Source organism: Phyllostomus discolor, chromosome 9 (assembly GCF_004126475.2).
Source record: "Phyllostomus discolor isolate MPI-MPIP mPhyDis1 chromosome 9, mPhyDis1.pri.v3, whole genome shotgun sequence".
Taxonomy (NCBI): Eukaryota; Metazoa; Chordata; class Mammalia; order Chiroptera; family Phyllostomidae; genus Phyllostomus; species Phyllostomus discolor.
Genome location: NC_040911.2, coordinates 57,444,883 through 57,461,740, shown reverse-complemented (window position 1 = coordinate 57,461,740; position 16,858 = coordinate 57,444,883). Strand labels below are relative to the sequence as shown.

Sequence of the window (16,858 nt, the reverse complement as noted above, 5' to 3'; positions counted from 1 at the left end):
TCAGGAGTGCAAAAATACCTTCACATGTTTTCAGTTCCCACACTGGTTATTAGCACTTTAACAGTGATAGGTTTAACACTTAGCGAAGGGTGTGCATGAGCCCTTATTATCATCATCACAATCTTGTGTGAGAATCCAGTTTCTTAGAAAGATGCTGTTTCCGTCCTTGGGAAATATATAAGGTTTGTTAAACCAAGTGTTCAAATGGGCAAATATTATCTCATTGTTATGGAAGAAATGAAATAAGAAAATGTAGTTTTCTAACAGATTGAAATTCTACAACGTCATCCTTAAAATTATGAGTGACATGTTAGACCAGAGAAACCAAAACAAACAGGAACATTACTCCTTTGTACTTTTATCCACATAAAATATATGAGGTGGGACTCTCCAAAAAACCCAGAATTTATTTATAAAACACTGTGTATTTATTCTTACATGTTTAAACTTTGGTCACCTTCAAAATACTCCTCATTTGATGCAATACACCTATTGAGATGTTTTTACCACTGCTCAAAACAGTTTTTGAACTTGTCAATTTTGATGCCTTTTAGTGCTTCTGGAATTTTTTTGTATCACCTCCTCCACATTGGCAAAATGTTTCCCTTTCACATATCTTGTAGTGCACATCTGCTACTAACAAAGTCTCTCAGTTTTTTGTTTATGTGGGAAAGTCTTAATTTCTCTTTTATTTTTGTTCTATTATTATAGTATATTACATTAATCGATTTTGGATGTTAATCAATCTCACATTCTTGGGGAAAAGCCCACTTGACCATTGTGTATAGTTATATTTATATGTTGCTGGATTCTGTTTGCCAATATGTTGTTAGAAATAGCTGCATACATATTCATAAAAGATATTGGTCTGTAGTTTTCTTCTCTTGTTATGTCTTTCTCTGGTTTTGGTATCATGATGATACTGGACTCATAAAATGAGTTGGGAAGTGTTCCTTCCTCTTCTATTTATGGTAAGAGTTTGTGAAAAATTGGTATTAATTCGTCTTTAATGTTTGGTAGAATATACCAATAAGGCCAAATGCCCTTGGGTTTTTCATTGTGGGTAATTTATGAATTACTAATTCAATATCTTTTTTTAAAAAGAGATTTTATTTATTTGTTAGGTAGGATAGATAGTAAACCAAGGTAAGGATGAGAAAGGAGATGTGTTTCATCCACTAACTCAGCAGCCCTAAGCCTGGTCTGATAATATTGCCAGGTGTTCCATCATCACAAGAAATACTATATGTTAGCATGGGAGGAGGAAAGCCCTCGAAAGTCTATGTATTGTTTCCACTACATGGGAAAGAAAGCTTTGGAACTGTGTATTCATCCCAAGGCCTGGAAGAGGAGGGGGTTCACAGTGCCCAAAGAAGAAGCCCATAAAACAACTTTGGTTAATTGCCTACCTCTGGTCAGTATTCCTTTATGAGCGGGTCTTTAATTCTCACAGAAAGAGCCCATAAATAAATTTGGGTAACTGCTTCAACTTTAATTAACTGCTTCCTGTCATGTATCTGTTTTACAACAAGATGACCAAACTTAGTCTGGAGCAAGATAAGGATTTGGGCTAATAGACCCCCACACATGCCTACCTTTGGGTAGGCACATCCTGCTGGGAAAGCTGGCACCACCTTAATCCATCAATCAATATGTAACTTCTTCACACCTATCCCGCCAACTATAGAAGTCCTCAGAACAAAGAACCTGAGGCTTTTGTCACCCCTGCTCTTGCCACCTTGCCCTTGCCTCTTGCCACCCTAACCTTGGCATGCCCTGAACCTGTGCCCTTCACCGCCACCTTGCTAAGACCCATTCTCTTCCATGATAACATATCACTAATAAACCCTGCTTGCACCCTAATAGACTTGCCGATTTTTAATTTTTTACTGTGTTGGCAAGAAGAACCAGTTTCTCTTGTAGCATATTTATTTTTAGAGAGAGGGGGAGGAAGAAATAGAGGGAAGGAAACATCAATGTGAGGGAGAAACATCTATCAGTTGCCTTTCACAAGCTCACCCCCAACTGAGGACCTGGCCTGCAACCCAGGCATGTGCCCTGACCAGTAATTGAATTGTTTGTGGCATGATGCCCAACCTACTAAGCCAACATCAGCCAGGGCACTAAATCACTATCTTCACTTATTATAGCTCTATTCAGATTGTGTAGTTTACCCTGGCCAAGTAGCTAATCTAGTTAGATTATCACCCCGACATGCCAAAGTTGTGGGGTCAGGGCACATACAAGAAGTAACCAATTTATGCATAAGTAAGTGAAGCAAGAAATTGATGTTTCTCTCCCCACTCCTCTCTTTCTAATATCAATAAATAAGCTAAAACCATGTTTTCTGAAAGATTTTTTCTTCTTGAGTTAGTTTTGGTTGTTTGTATTTTCCGAGAGATTTGTCCACTCCATCTAGGTTAGCATACAAATGGCCACAGCACTCCTTCATAATCTTAATTATTTCTTTAAGGTAAGTAGTAAAGCCCTGTCTTTCATTTCTACTTCTACTAGTTTGCATCTTCTATCATTTTTCTTGTTTAGTCTAGCTCCAGATTTGTCAGTTTTGTTGTTTTTTTCCAAAGAACAAGCTTTTGGTTGATTTTCTCTATGTATTTCTATGTCATTAATTTATGCTGTACTCTTTAATATTTTCTTCCCTCTGTTTGCTCTTGGTTTAATTTTCTCTTTTAATAGTGTCTTGTGTTTTTAAAAAGATTTTATTTATTTATTTTTAGAGATAGGGGAAGGAAGGGAGAAAGAGAGGGAGAGAGACATCAATGTGTGAGAGAAACATCTTATGTGCCCCAAACAAGGACTGGGCCTGCAACCCAGGTATGTGCCCTGATTGGGATCAAACCGGTGACCTTTTGCTTTGTGGGACCATGCTCAACCAAGTGAGCCATACTGGTCAGGGCACTAGTGTCTTATGTTTATTGATTTGAGATCTTTCTTCTTTCTTAATATAGATATTTACAGTTATAAATTTCCATCTAAGTACTGCTATAGCCGCATCCAATGAATACTGATGTCTTTGTTTGCATTTGTTTGAAAGTATTTTCTAATTCCTCAGAAATGTTTGATAGATTTTATTTGACCACTTTGAATATGTTATCCCATTGCTCTATCTCCTCCATTGTGTTTGTTAAGAAGTTAATTGCTAATCTTATTCAAATTGCCTTGTAAGTAAGGAGTCATTTTCTCTCAATGCTTTCAATATTTTTCTCTTTAACTTTCAGCATTTTTATATAATGTATCTGTTTGTGGTAAACCAACAGAAAAATGTAAATGTACCTTTACATTTTTCCTTACTTACATTTTGTTGAATTTCCTGGATGTGCAGGTTATTGTTTTTTTAATAAATTTGAGAAGTGTTCAGCTATTATTTCTTTGTATATATGTATATGTACATATATGTGTGTGTGTATATATATATTTTTTTTGCTCATGTCTCTCTCCCCTCTTCTACTGGTGTGCCCATTATATATTTGGTGATGTGTTTAATGGTGTCCTACATTTTTCTGAGGCTCTTTTCATTTATTTTATTCCTTTTACCTCCCCGTTCTTTGGCCTGCATCTTTACTGGTCTACCATAAGTTTGCTTCTTCTTTTTTTACAATGTTTATTTATTGACTTTTAGAGAGAGAGAAATGGGGGAGGGGGAGAGAGAGAAAGAAAGAGAAAAGAAAGAAGTATCAATTTGTTGTTCAACTTACTTATGCATTCACTGACTGATTCTTGTATGTGCCCTGATCAGGAATGGAACCCTCAACCGTGAACTACTGAGATGATGCTCTGACCAACTGAACTACCAGCCAGGGCCTGCTTATTTTTTATTTTGCCAGTTCAGATCTACCTTTGAGTCCCTCTAGTGAATTTTTAATTTCAACACTTTTGGTACAGTACAGTAATATTGTACTTTTTAACTTCAGAATTTCCACCTGGTTCTTTTTAATAATTTTGAACTCTTTATTGATATCTCTGTTGTGAAATTGTCATTCATCGTTTTATTTGTTATTCTTGGTTGCATTTAATTCTGTGGATATGTTAATAATGGCTATTTGTAGACTTTTTCTGATAAACTGAACATCTGGTCACTCTGGATTATCTCCCCTGGGGTTGCTTCTTGCCTGGTGACTGCTTTTTGACCCTTTCCTTCTGCATGTTCACACTGACATAATATAGCTATGGGCCGAACATAGGTTTGTCCAACCTGGACCTGTGTTGTCTTTCTGCAGGCTGCACATGGCCCAGGATGGCTATGAATGCGGCCCAAGACAAAACTGTAAATTTACCTAAAACCGTTTTTTGTTCATTAGTGTATTTAACATGTGGCCCAAGACAACTTTTCTTCTTCCAGTGTGTCCCAGAGTTGTCAAAAGGTTGGACACCCCTGCCTTATAATGAGCCTCAGACTGGAGGAGGTGGTTTCTCTTGCATTGATCTGCCACCATCTGTGCATTCCTCTGTGATGGGAGTAAGAAGTGGCAAGTCCACGTCTGCTGGTACTCCAGGTGGGTTTTTCAGAATATCATGAACACTTAAGCAACTCCCTGTTTTTGAGCTCCTGTGTTACACTCTCACAGGCAGTTTTGATTGGCTGCTTGTTTTTCTTCTGGTTTATCATTCACACTTTGTTTCTTTGTATGCCTCATAATTTTAATTGGAATCTGGACATTTTAGATAATATATTGTAGGGACTCAGGGGACTTGATTCCTTCCCTCACCTTTATGGCTTATTTGCTTATTTATTTGTTGACTGGCTGAATTCTTTTAGTGAAGTATATTTTCTCTCTCACAATTTTAAAGCCTTTGGTGTTGCAGGGAGGTGCAGCTTTGGTTACTTTGGGATGACAGCGATTTTGGCAAGGGCTCTTTTCATCTTTTTCCCTGACTATAGACCATGTTGTTAAACTTTACTAATTGCAGATAATTGTTCAATTGTTTTCAACAATGCCTTGGGGCATAAATTGCTATACAAACTAACCCAATCAAATGTGGCTTCTTTGAAGGAATAGTTTGTGAAGCCACTATTTGGCATTTGTTCCAGTTCTGGGGGGGCGGGGGGCTCCTCCTAGCTGTCTTATTCCCTGTTCTTTCCTGAAAATTGCTGGTCTACAGTTTCGCCTTTCATCTTGACCTCTATTGTTCTTGGGAGTGCCCTTTAGGTTTGTACTTCTCCAACCTATGATGCAAATAAAGTTATAGTCAAACAGCAGTTCTCCCATCTCAAATAATTTGGTTCTTGAACAGCCTTCCAGAACAAAATGAGTTCGAGAACTGAGGTTCCACTGTATTTCCTTTGGAAGGAGATTATGAACTATTTGTTTTACTGCCTGCTTTTCCACCCAGCCAAAGTCTCTGAGCCAGGGCTCTGGAGCCAGGGAAAGGGACAAAGAAAACTTGTCTCTAAATGAAACCATCCCTGTAAGAGCTGGAGAGTCAGTGGAGGAGGGGGGCAGGAATAACCCAAATTCCTCTTGACTTGTCTCTTCTGGAATGGAACCAATATCTCATGAACTAGGGCAAGGGTGATCAGAGCCCCAGTCTTCTGAGGCAGGAGGGAGGGATGGAGAGGGAGAGAGATGTTGGGAGAATGCAAACCCAGGCAGAAGTTGTCCAGGGGAAACTGAAGTTCTGAAACTCCAGGATAATTCAGGGATATATTTGCTGTATAGCTGTCACATGGTGGAAAAAATCAAATTGGTTCATTCCTTTGATCTATTGGATCTCCCTAGATTTGCAACTGACCACTGTGAAAACAGCTTCCCTGTATTGTATTTTAATAATTGTTGACAGGAGAAATTTGGTTCTTCTTGCCAATGCATGTAAAGAATTACAGATCAGCAAATCTATTAGTGTGTAATCAGTTTATTAGTGACCCGTTCCCATGGAAGAGAATGGGTCTGGGAGAGTGGGAGGGGGTGGGTGGTAGTGAAAGGCAAAGTTTCAGGGCAAAGCAGGGTGGCAAAAGCAAGAGCTGCTGAAGACCAGGGTGGCAAGCCCCCAGGCAGCCTGAGGCCAGGTGGCCAGAGGCCCAGTGGCCTGAGAGCCAAGAGCACCCTGAGCCCCTGAGAGAGAGAGAGAGAGAGAGAGAGAGAGCGCGCGAGCGGGAGCCCTTTGTTCAGAGGACTTACATAGTTGGTGGGATAAGAGAAAAAAGTTACATATTGATTAATGGGTAAATGTGGTGCCAGCTTTTCTGGGGGAATGTGACAACCCAAACTTAGGTATGTGTTGGGGTTTGTTAGCCCAAATCCTTATCTTGCTCCAGACTCCATTTGTTCATCTTGTTGTAAAACAAATATGTGACAGGAGGCAGTCAATTAAAATTGGGGCACTTTCCAAAGTTATTTATGGGCTTTCTGTAAGCATCAGGGACTCCCTCGTAAAATAGATAGTAACCAGAGGTAGGCAATTAACCAAAGTTGTTTTATGGGCTCTTTCTTTGGGCACTGGGGACCCTCTCCCATATTCAGGCCTTGGGATGAAAGCACAGTTTCAAGGCTTTCTTTCCCAGATAGTGGAAATGCTGCATAGAATTTCAAGGACTTCCCTTCTTTCTTGCTAATATAGTGTTTCTTGTGGTGTTGGAACACTTGACAATATTATCAGACCAGGCTCAGGACTGCTGAGTTAGCACTTGGACTTGTCTCCCTCCTCCTCCCTGCCTCGGTTTACTGTTTAATCTACTTAATTGGTAAAAGGCATTTCCTGGCAACCAGGGTGCTAGATGCTAGTCAGTAACAGTACTGCAGTCTCAGAGTTCTTCCTATGCTGTCTCCTGCCTCAGCTATAGATGTCACTATGTCTTGGAATTGGCAATGTTAACCTTGATCACTTGGTTAATGGAGTGTCTGCGAGGATACTCCAGTGTAAACTTATTATTTTCCCCTTTGTAATTGCTACATATTTTAGGGGAAACCCTTGAGACTGTGCAGCTATCCTCTTTCTGCTTAAACTTTTGCCTAGGCTTTTACTTTTTTTGTTTCAGCTACATTTTACTGTTTCAAGGGGCAGAAAGGCCCGTGTTATTGCAGGGGAAGAATGGTAAGAGAGAACAGACTGGCAGAGGTTAGTTCTTTTAAGAGTTAGATAAACGAACCCCTGGCACCATAGCTCAGTTGGTTAGAGCACGCTGATAGCCCAAGGTTGCAGGTTTGATTCACTGTCAGGACATTCACAAGTAGAAATCAATGAATGCATGAATAAGTAGAACAAACCCATGTCTCTCTCTCTTTGTCCCCCGTCCCTCTCCCTCCCTCTCCGCTCTCTCCCCGCTTCCACTTCTCTCAGTCTGCCTCCCCCACTTCCTATTAAAAAAAAAGTCAATAAAAGAAAAATTAGATACCGTAAATGAGGGGCCCTGCAATCAGGCGCGGTGGCCCGCCCGTTGCCCTGGAGACGGGGTCCTTCAGCCCGGGTTGCCGCCAGGGTGTGGCGCCAGCCTGGGTCCAATGAGCGGCTGCGCGGAGGCCGGGCGGTTTGCGTTTTGCAGCTCTATTCCGGTCATGGAGAAATCTTTCTCTTGGCTTCTTCTGTTCCTGTTGCTCGGGGCCTGGGCCCCGGCGCCAGGCATCACCTTTCCCGATGCACCGCTGTTGGTCAATGAGGACGTGAAGCGCACGGTGGACCTGAGCAGCCACCTGGCCAAGGTGACCGTTGAGATGGTCCTGGCGCACCCCGGCGGCAGCTCCACGTCCCGCGCCACCTCTTTCCTTCTGGCCTTGGAGCCGGAGCTCGAGGCCCGGCTGGCTTATCTCCGTGTGCAGGTGAGTGGGGTGGGCCTCTTTCGGTTCCAGAGCCTGTCCTTCGACCCCGTTCCCCTTCTCAGCCTCTGAGGAAACGTGGAGCCCGGGGTCTTAGCCCTCGGCTCGGACACGTCACCGTAAGCCTGCTCCCGGCGCAGGCCGTACCTCTCCTTTGAGCTAGCCACTCCTGGGCGGCCACTGCGACTCCTGCTGGAGACCTTGGGCGGAGCGATCGTATTCGCCCCAGTAAAACTAAGATAATAGCCTCAGCAAAGGACTTAAGACTGCCAATGTGCTGGAAATTTTCATTTCTCATGACATAGTGTAGTAGCCCGACTGGAGTACGAATAAATGAGTTAAAATTTAATTTCTTTGATTAAACATCTGACCCTTTGTAGGTATCATAGTGGTAGGTTCCGTGTTTAAGTTTGCAATAATTTGAAACCGTTGTTAATATAATCCGTTTCTTAAGGTTGCTAATGAACGCTTTTTAAAATTTCATCCTTCTTTAAGTTAGTTTTAAAAATCATGCAAGTCATATCAGCCTGTTTAAACTGTATAGAAAGGTAAAGTCCAGATCTCTGTCTTCCTTTTTCTGGTTCTCACTCACATTTCAGCTCATAAGTTTGCTTGTATGCTTCCAGGTATTTCACTGAACACTTATAATTCAGGGGAAGAAAATGTTGTCTTTGGGAATAGAGCGAATATACAGAACTTTGCTTTTTTTTTTTTTTTTCTTGTAATCATTTGAAATGGTTGCTAATAACACACGTCTTAAGGTGTGTTGCCGTTTTCATTATATAACATCCATTAAGTGATTTCCCAGTTATTAACAGAATACTCATTACAGTATCATCTCTTCTAAGCACACTTCACTTTCTGGCTGCATCTGCAGCTATAAAGCAGAGCTTATGGAGATTATACTTTTGAAATGACTTCTGTTCACATCTTGTCCATCATGAGCATTTGCTCAGTTACACTGAATGGTTTGTGGAAAGATGGATTAACACTTCATTTAAATTTATGCTGCTGCCACCTTTGAATGTTTTAAATATTAAATCTCATTCTTTTATAAAGGCTAGTCCTGATATAATGAGGTTGTCACAGTATAAAGCACCAAATCAGAAGGTAACTAATCCTGCCATCATGCTGGAGAATGCTTACAAGCTGGGTTACTATACTGATATTTTTACCCTTCCCCTTTCCCCATGATGATTTTTTAAAAATTGAGAATCTACTTGTTAGGTATTGTGATAGGTATTTTAAGTTCATCCTCATTTAATCCTCATAACCCTTTGAGGTGTAGGTTTTTACCGCAGGGGAGGAGTCTAGTCTGGGATGCTAAGTTGTTTAACGCCCTGTATGAGATTTTAGAGTGGTCAGTGAATCAGGGCTTAAGCTAGGTTAAATTCAAACATTTTATGTGTTCGTCAGTACCCACATCACCTCTTCTGGCCTAGATGGCTGTGAGATAGGGTTGTGTTGGGGTATAAGAGCTGCATTTGCATCACCAGATATATTCAAAATTATTTGTTAATTTTGTAGTCCAAGAGACAGAACAGTTAAATGGATATGTGTGCTTCTTTATACCCCTATCTCAATGGGAAACATAACTGGATGATGCACTTAACATGGAGGGTGTGTATTTTCCAACAGTTGACTTGGAGGTTTTACTGAGGTTGCTAGAAATTTTTTCATAGCCACACTACTGGAGAAAAAACAACCTATTCTGGTATTCTGGTTGCATACTCTTCTGAGTTTGGATTTCAACCCCAGCTGAAACAGAGTTCAGAGGTAACTGGAGAGTTTTTAAAGCCAAGTTCAGCATCCTTTGTTTAGTTCTCATTCCCCAAAAAGAAGTTTTTTCAGTGGGTTACCTTTAAGCCTACACATAGAATTTTAGGAACTGTAAAAGGGGCTCTGGTGATTATTGACAGGGAGCCAGTGGTTCCTCCTCCTCATCTTTTATTTTAAGTTTATAAATAACATTTATTTTTTATTCCTTTTTTTGTGAAAGATGAAATGTGAAATAAAGAGTAGAGATATAAATTAAGTATAGTACCATAACTACGATGAAAGATGATATAGATTAAGGTGTTAACACTGTGGTTAGAGAACGAAAAATATGAGATATAATAGACCGAAAGCAATAGAATCAATAGTATTTGATGACATTGACTGTGAGTAGTGGTGTGTAAGTCTCCAGCTCTGGTGGCTGGGTAATATCATGTTAACAGGATTATGAGCCTCCAGACTGATGAAGTACAATATGCTGATTTTTATACATGCACACACACACACAGACACACAGACTCACATAAAAATACAATAGAAGGAAATATTACAGATACTAACACTGATACTCAATAGAGCTAATAGATGTAATTATAGATTGTATTATTTGTTTCATTGGCGTGCACAGTATTTTCCAAATTGAAAAAAGTGAATAACTTTTAGAAGAGGAAAAAATACAAGAAATGTTCCTTTAATGATTAAAAGTGGGATGAAAAGTTCCTATAAAATATTTTTGAGGCTTTGGTAGTCTTATCAACTGGAAAAGCAGAACTCTATGAATGTGTTGAAGTATGGATTCCATTTTGTTTTATTTATTTATTTTTTAAATATATTTGATTGATTACATTACTATAGTTGTCCCATTTCTCCCCCTTCACTCCCCTCCACCCTGTACACCCGCTTCTACCCACATTCCTGCCTTTAGTTCATGTCATACATATAAGTTCTTTGGCTTCTACTTTTCCCATACTATTCTTGCCCTCCCCCTGTCTATTATCTGCCTACCATCTATGCTACTTATTCTACCTTTACCTCTCTCTACTCCTCCTACTCCCCTGTTGCTAACCCTCCATGTGACCTCCATTTCTGTGGTTCTGTTCCTGTTCTAGTTGTTCGCTTACTTTGTTTTTGTTTTTGTTTTAGGTGTGGTTGCTAATAATAGTGAGTTTGCTGTCATTTTATTGTACATATTTTTATCTTCTTTTTCTTAGATAAATCCCTTTAACATTTCATACAATAAGGCTTTGGTGATGATAAACTCCTTTAACTTGACCTTAACTGAGAAGCACTTGATCTGCCCTTCCATTCTAAATGAAAGCTTTGCTGCATAGAGCAATCTTGGGTGTAGGTGCTTGCCTTTCATGACTTGGAATACTTCTTTCCAGCCCCTTCTTGCCTGTAAGGTCTCTTTTGAGAAATCAGTTGACAGTCTTATGGGTACTCCTTTGTAGGAAACTGCCTCCTTATCTCCTGCTGCTTCTAGGATTCTCTCCTTCATTTTAATCTTGGGTAGTCTTGGGCACTTATGATGTGCCTTGGTGTGTTCCTTCTTGGGTCCAACTTCTTTGGGACTCTCTGAGCTTCCTGGACTTCCTGGAAATCTATGTCCTTTGCCAGAATGGGGAAGTTCTCCTTCATTATTTGTTCAAATAACTTTTCCACTTGTTGCTCTTCCTCTTCTCCTTCTGGTACCCCTATAATTCAGATGTTGGAATGTTTAAAGGTGTCCTGGAGGTTCCTAAGCCTCTCCTCATTTTTTTGAATTCTTGTTTCTTCATTCTTTTCTGACTGGATGTTTCTTCCTTCTGGTCCACTCCATTGATTTGAGTTCCAGTTTCCTTCCCATCACTATTAGTTCCCTGTACATGTTCCTTCATTTCACTTAGGGTAGCCTTCATTTTTTCCTCTAATTTGTGACCAAATTCAACCAATTCTGTGAGCATCCTGATTACCAGTGCTTTGAACTGTGCATCTGATAGGCTGGCTACCTCTTCTTTGCTTAGTTGTATTTTTTCTGGAGTTTTATTCTGTTCTTTCATTTGGGCCATTTTTTTTTTTGTCTTGACGCACCTGTTATGTAGTGAGGGTTGGAGCCTTAGGTGTTCACCAGGGTGGGGCACCCCATGTTACTGGGTTGTGATGCCGTTTATGGGGGAGGGGTCTGAGAGGGAACTGTGGTGCTTGCTCCACTCTCTGCCGGATTTCAGTCACTTCCCCCACTTCCGGCAAGCAAGTTGGGCCCTCCTGGTGCTGATTCCCCTGTGGGTGGGTTTGTGTATGTTCTAGGACCCTGTGGGTCTCTCTACCAAACTCTCCTGTGAGGCTGGGAGTCTCTCACGGCACCTCAACCCCCACAAGATGTCTTCAGTCAGTGGTTCGAGGCTTTATTTCTGCTTGCTGGGACCCTGGGCTGCGTGGTCTGTCTCACTCTCCAGTTTCGCCTGGTTTATCAGTGTGGGAATGTGGGACTCTTGGCCTGCCAGCTGATTTGTGCACCGTGCCTCTCCACGATCTGTTGCCTTGCTGGGTCCGCCCTCTGCCGCCTTGTGCACCCAGGGTCTGCCAGTCGTGCTGCAGTGAGCCCTCTCCGTCCCGGTCCCAGCTCCCTGCCTCCTCCCCTCCTACCAGTCTGGATGAATGAGACTACTTTAACTCCTTGGTTGTTGGACTTCCATACAGTTCAATTTTTTGTCAGTACTGGTTGTTTTTTTGTTTGTAAATTGTTGTTGTTCTTATTTTGGTTGTGGGAGGAGGCACAGTTGGTCTACTTATGCCTCCATCTTGGCCAGAAGTCTAGTAATAATAATCTTATCTAATAATCAGCAAATTCGATTTTCCTCAAAAATGTCTTTTATGGTTTTTTGGTTTTTCATTACCAAGGACCCATCTCATATTTTTCTCTCTTGTGGATGCTATATTTAAAATATTTTGTCTCTCTAAGCTTTTTTCCCTTAAAAAAACAAACAAACCCTCACCCAAGGATATATTTATTGATTTTAGTGAGAGAGGAAGAAGAATAAATAGAGAAACATTGATGTGAGAGAGAATTATTGATTGGTTGCCTCCTGTACATGCCCTGACTGGATTCTAACTGCAGCCTGACCAGGGATCGAACTTTCAACCTTTTGGTGGATGGGATGGCATTCCAACCAACTGAGCCACCTGCGCAGGGTTCTGATATTTTATTAAACAATAAATATTTCTTATTAAGCCAGTGATAAATTCATGAGTATCCTGGAATGTTCCCATTGTGATAGATTTGAACATAATGAAATTTGTTATATTTATTAGTCTGCTCAACATAATGGAGGATAAGTATATGATTACTTTTAGGCTTTTTGAAATATTAAAAATAGCTTCCTTATTATTGCTTAGTATACCCTATTAGGAATCAGTGCTTCAGTGCTAAAAGGTTGTGTTAATATTTTTTTCTTTTGGTGGAGGTTGGGTTGGCAAAGAGATTGGTGGTGTGTATCAAAGTTTTTCTCTTTATAGTCTGTTATATAGTCTCATGGTTTGTGATGCCTGCTCTTTCCGAGAAAGACCCTGCAGCCTGCTGGAGTTAACATCTTTTTTTCTGGTTTACATCCTGCTGGAGTGAGGGATAAGAATATAGGGAGTGTACCAAGCAGTGGACATTGGCTCCTTCTGCTCAAGGACTTGGCTACTGTTTAACTTCTTTTGTGCAAATAAAAAAGGGTTTGGTCATGTACAAGACTCTTCCTACAATAAATAATCATATTCATTGCCTATGTATATTTGGATGTAAATGAAGAAGAAAACATCCAGAAAGAGGCCTTCCAAGCCTGTATATTTGGAAGTATAATTATTTGTAGGTGTGTATTTGAATGATCGTTCAGGAAAATGTTATTTATTTATAGAGCTTATTATAAAGCTTTTCAGTGCAGAAGCAAGGCTTTGACAATGTCCTTGTATTTCAGATGAAAAAAATTGTTACTGACACCAGCATTCAATCTTTAAAATGTTCTGGTAATTTGACCCCGGCTGGTGTGGGTCAGAGGATTGAGTGCTGGCTAATAAACCAAAAGGTTGCTTGTTTTATTCCCAGTTGGGGCACATACCTGGGTTGTGGGCCAAGTCCCTAGCTAGGGGTGTCTGAGATATAACTGATGGATATATCTTTCGCACATCAATGTTTTTCTCCCTCCCTTCTCTTCTCTCTAAAAATAAGTAAATAAGAAAAATCTTCAAAAAAAAGTTCTGGTAGTTTGGCTACTTTAATGTGAATAGCCTGAGGTTGTTGGTTAATTGTTGACTCAACATTTAGAGACCAACAGACATGAAAAAGAATAACTTTTGTGACTTTTTTAGGTGAAGGGAGAAGATGAGGAAGAGAATAACCTGGAAGTACGAGAAACCAAAATTAAGGGTAAAAGGTAAGTTAATGAATGGTCAGAATATCTATATGTATATGTGCCTCTTGTTATAGATTATCCTATCAGGGTTAGAATCATAAGGTGGGGGAATTACTTAGGAAGTGCCTGGTATATTAGAAGCTGTTTCAATTGATATACGAAGGGGGACCTCCCCAAAACGGAATTTACTTATAAAAAATTGTGTATTCTTAACATGTATAAACTTCAGTTACCTTCAAAGTATTCTTCATTTGATGCAATAAACCTATTGAGACCTTTTTTCCACTGCTCAAAACAGTTTTGAACTCTTCAAATTTGATGCCTTTTAGTGCTTTTGCTGTTTTTTGTTTCATTTCCTCCACATCAGCAAAACATTTCCGTTTGAGAGCTTTTTTCATTTGTGGAAATAGAAAAAAGTTGCTGGGGCAAAATTGGGTCACGGGGGGGTCATGCTGTTTTTTTTTTTCCAAAAACTGCTGCTCACTCAGCGTAAAGTGGGCAGGTATGCTCCTAAATAACCCTTTATGAAATGGGAAAACGTGTTCAGTCTTCAAAAAATTCACTGAAGCTGAATGCAGCCTCTCACAACAACACCATCTGTAACCTAATACAGAAGGGTTCCCAGAACACTCAACCTAGCGGGGAAAGCCTGTACTCAAGAGGTCCGCCCTCCAGAAGATAATTTCAGGTTTTTTTGGGTCCCTCCTTTGTAATGTGTTGTAGTGAGCAATAGGCTGTGATATATTCTGGACCACATATGTCTTTTTTTTTTTTAAGTATATTGTATTGATTATGCTATTACAATTTTCCCATTTTTTCTCCCATTTATTCTCCTCCACCCTATACTCCCTTATAACCACATTCTTCCGTTGGTTCATGTCCCTGGTTGTATATATAAGTTCTTTGGCTTCTCTATTTCCTATACTGTTCTTAACCTCTCGCTGTCTATTTTGTACCTACCATTTATGCTTCTTATTCCCTGTACCTTTTCCTCCATTTTCTTGCCTCCTCCTCCCAGCTGATAACATTCTGTGTGATCCCCATTTCTGTGATTCTGTTCTTGTACTAGTTGTTGGCTTAGTTTGTTCTTTTTTTAGGTTCAGTTGTTGATCATTTTGAGTTTGTTGTCATTTCACTGTTCATATTTTTGATCATCTTTTTCTTTGATAAGTCCCTTTAACATTTCATATAAGGGCTTGATGATGATGAACTCCTTTAACTTGACCTTGTCTGGGTAAAGCACTTAACCTGCCACTCCATTCTAAATGATAGCTTTGCTGAATAGAGTAATCTTGGATGTAGGTCCTTGCCTTTCATGATTTTGGATAATTCTTTCCAACCCCTTCTTGCTCACAAGGTTTCTTTTGAGAAATCAGCTGATAGTCTTATGGGAATTCCTTTGTAGGTAACTGTCTCCTTTTCTCTTGCTGCTTTTAAGATTCTCTTCTTATCTTTAATCCTGGGTAATGTAATTATGATGTGCCTTGGTGTGTGCTTCCTTGGGTCCAACTTATTTGGGACTGTCTGAGCTTCTTAGACTTCCTGGAAGTCTGTTTCCTTTGCCAGATTGAGGAAGTTCTCCTTCATTATTTTTTCAAACACGTTTTCCATTTCTTGCTTTCCTTTTCCCCTTCTGACACCCCTATGATTTGGATATTGGAATGTTTAAAGTTGTCCCTGAGTTTCCTAAGCCCTTCCTCATTTTTTTTGAATTCTTGTTTCTTCATTCTGTTCTGGTTGAATCTTTTTTTTTTTTTTTCCAAATCATTTATTTGAGTCCCAGTTTCCTTCCCTTCACTGTTGGTCCCCGGTTATATTTTTATTTTACTTTGTATGGCCTTCACTTTTTCCTCAATTTTGTGACCACACACAACCATTTCTGTGAGCATCCTGATTACCAGTGTTTTGAACTCTGCATCTGATAGGTTGGGTATCTCTTCATTGTTTAGTTCTGTTTGTGGAATTTTGATCTTCTCTTTCATTTGGGTCATATTTTTTTGTCTCAGTGCAGCTGTTGCATTGTAAGGGGTGGAGTCTTAGGTATTCACCAGGGCTGGGTCACCCATGTCCTTGTGTTATGGTGCGGTATAGGGGAGAGGGGTTCTAGAGGGAACAGTGCACTTGCTGGGCTTTCTGCCAGCTTTTAGTCACTTCCCCCACTACGCACAAGCAAATTGAGCTCCCCTGGTACAGATTGCCCTGGTAGGTGGGTTTATGTTTATTCTAATACCCTGTGGGTCTCCTCAGCAAACTGTCCTGTGAGGCTGGGAGTTTCTCTCCCTGCTGTGACCCCGCAGAATTTTACAGCCAGAGGTTTTGAGGCATTATTTCACTGTGCTGGAACCCTGGGTTGCATGATCTGTCTCATTCCCCCATAGGTCCTCCAGGTTTATCTGCACACTCATGTGGGACCACCTGGTCCTTCACCACCTTGCCATGTGCACTATCGCCCCGGCTGCCTGTCTCTGCCCTTCCTACCAGTCTGGATGAATGCTTCTTCTTTAACTCCTTGGTTGTTGGACTTCCATACTGTCGATTTTCTGGCAGTTCTGGTTGTTTTTTGTTTTTAAATTCATTGTTGTTGGTTTTGCAAGGAGACAAACGCCTCTGTCTTGACTGGTAGTCCCCCTGATGTCTTTTCTGATAACTGTTGCTGATACTGGAATCCCCTAACAGTGGGCAGTTAGTTTTACAACAAGAAAGTAGTTACTTTTTTCCTTTTATTTATTTATTTATTTATTTTATTGATTTTAGAGAGAGAGGAAAGGGGAGAGAGGAAAAAAACATTGATTTGTTGTTCTACTTATTTGTGCATTAATTGGTTGATTCTTGTATATGCCCTGACCAGAGATTGAACCTGTAATCCTGGTGTGTTGGCACGATGCTCTAACCAACTGAGCTAACTGTCTAGGGCTGAAAGTAGTTACTTTTCATCCC

At 40.3% G+C, this 16,858-nt stretch overlaps 1 protein-coding gene across 1 annotated transcript in view; it reads left to right on the top strand.

Moving 5' to 3' along the window:
- The first annotated feature begins 7,411 nt into the window (after positions 1 to 7,411).
- RPN1 (ribophorin I) overlaps positions 7,412 to 16,858 on the top strand; it is a 44,383-nt gene continuing 34,936 nt past the window's right edge. The window contains exons 1-2 of the mRNA XM_028524232.2: positions 7,412 to 7,772; positions 13,878 to 13,942. Of these exons, the coding sequence (XP_028380033.1) occupies positions 7,458 to 7,772; positions 13,878 to 13,942 (380 nt within the window). The 5' untranslated portion in view covers positions 7,412 to 7,457. The remainder of the gene's footprint in view (positions 7,773 to 13,877; positions 13,943 to 16,858) is intronic.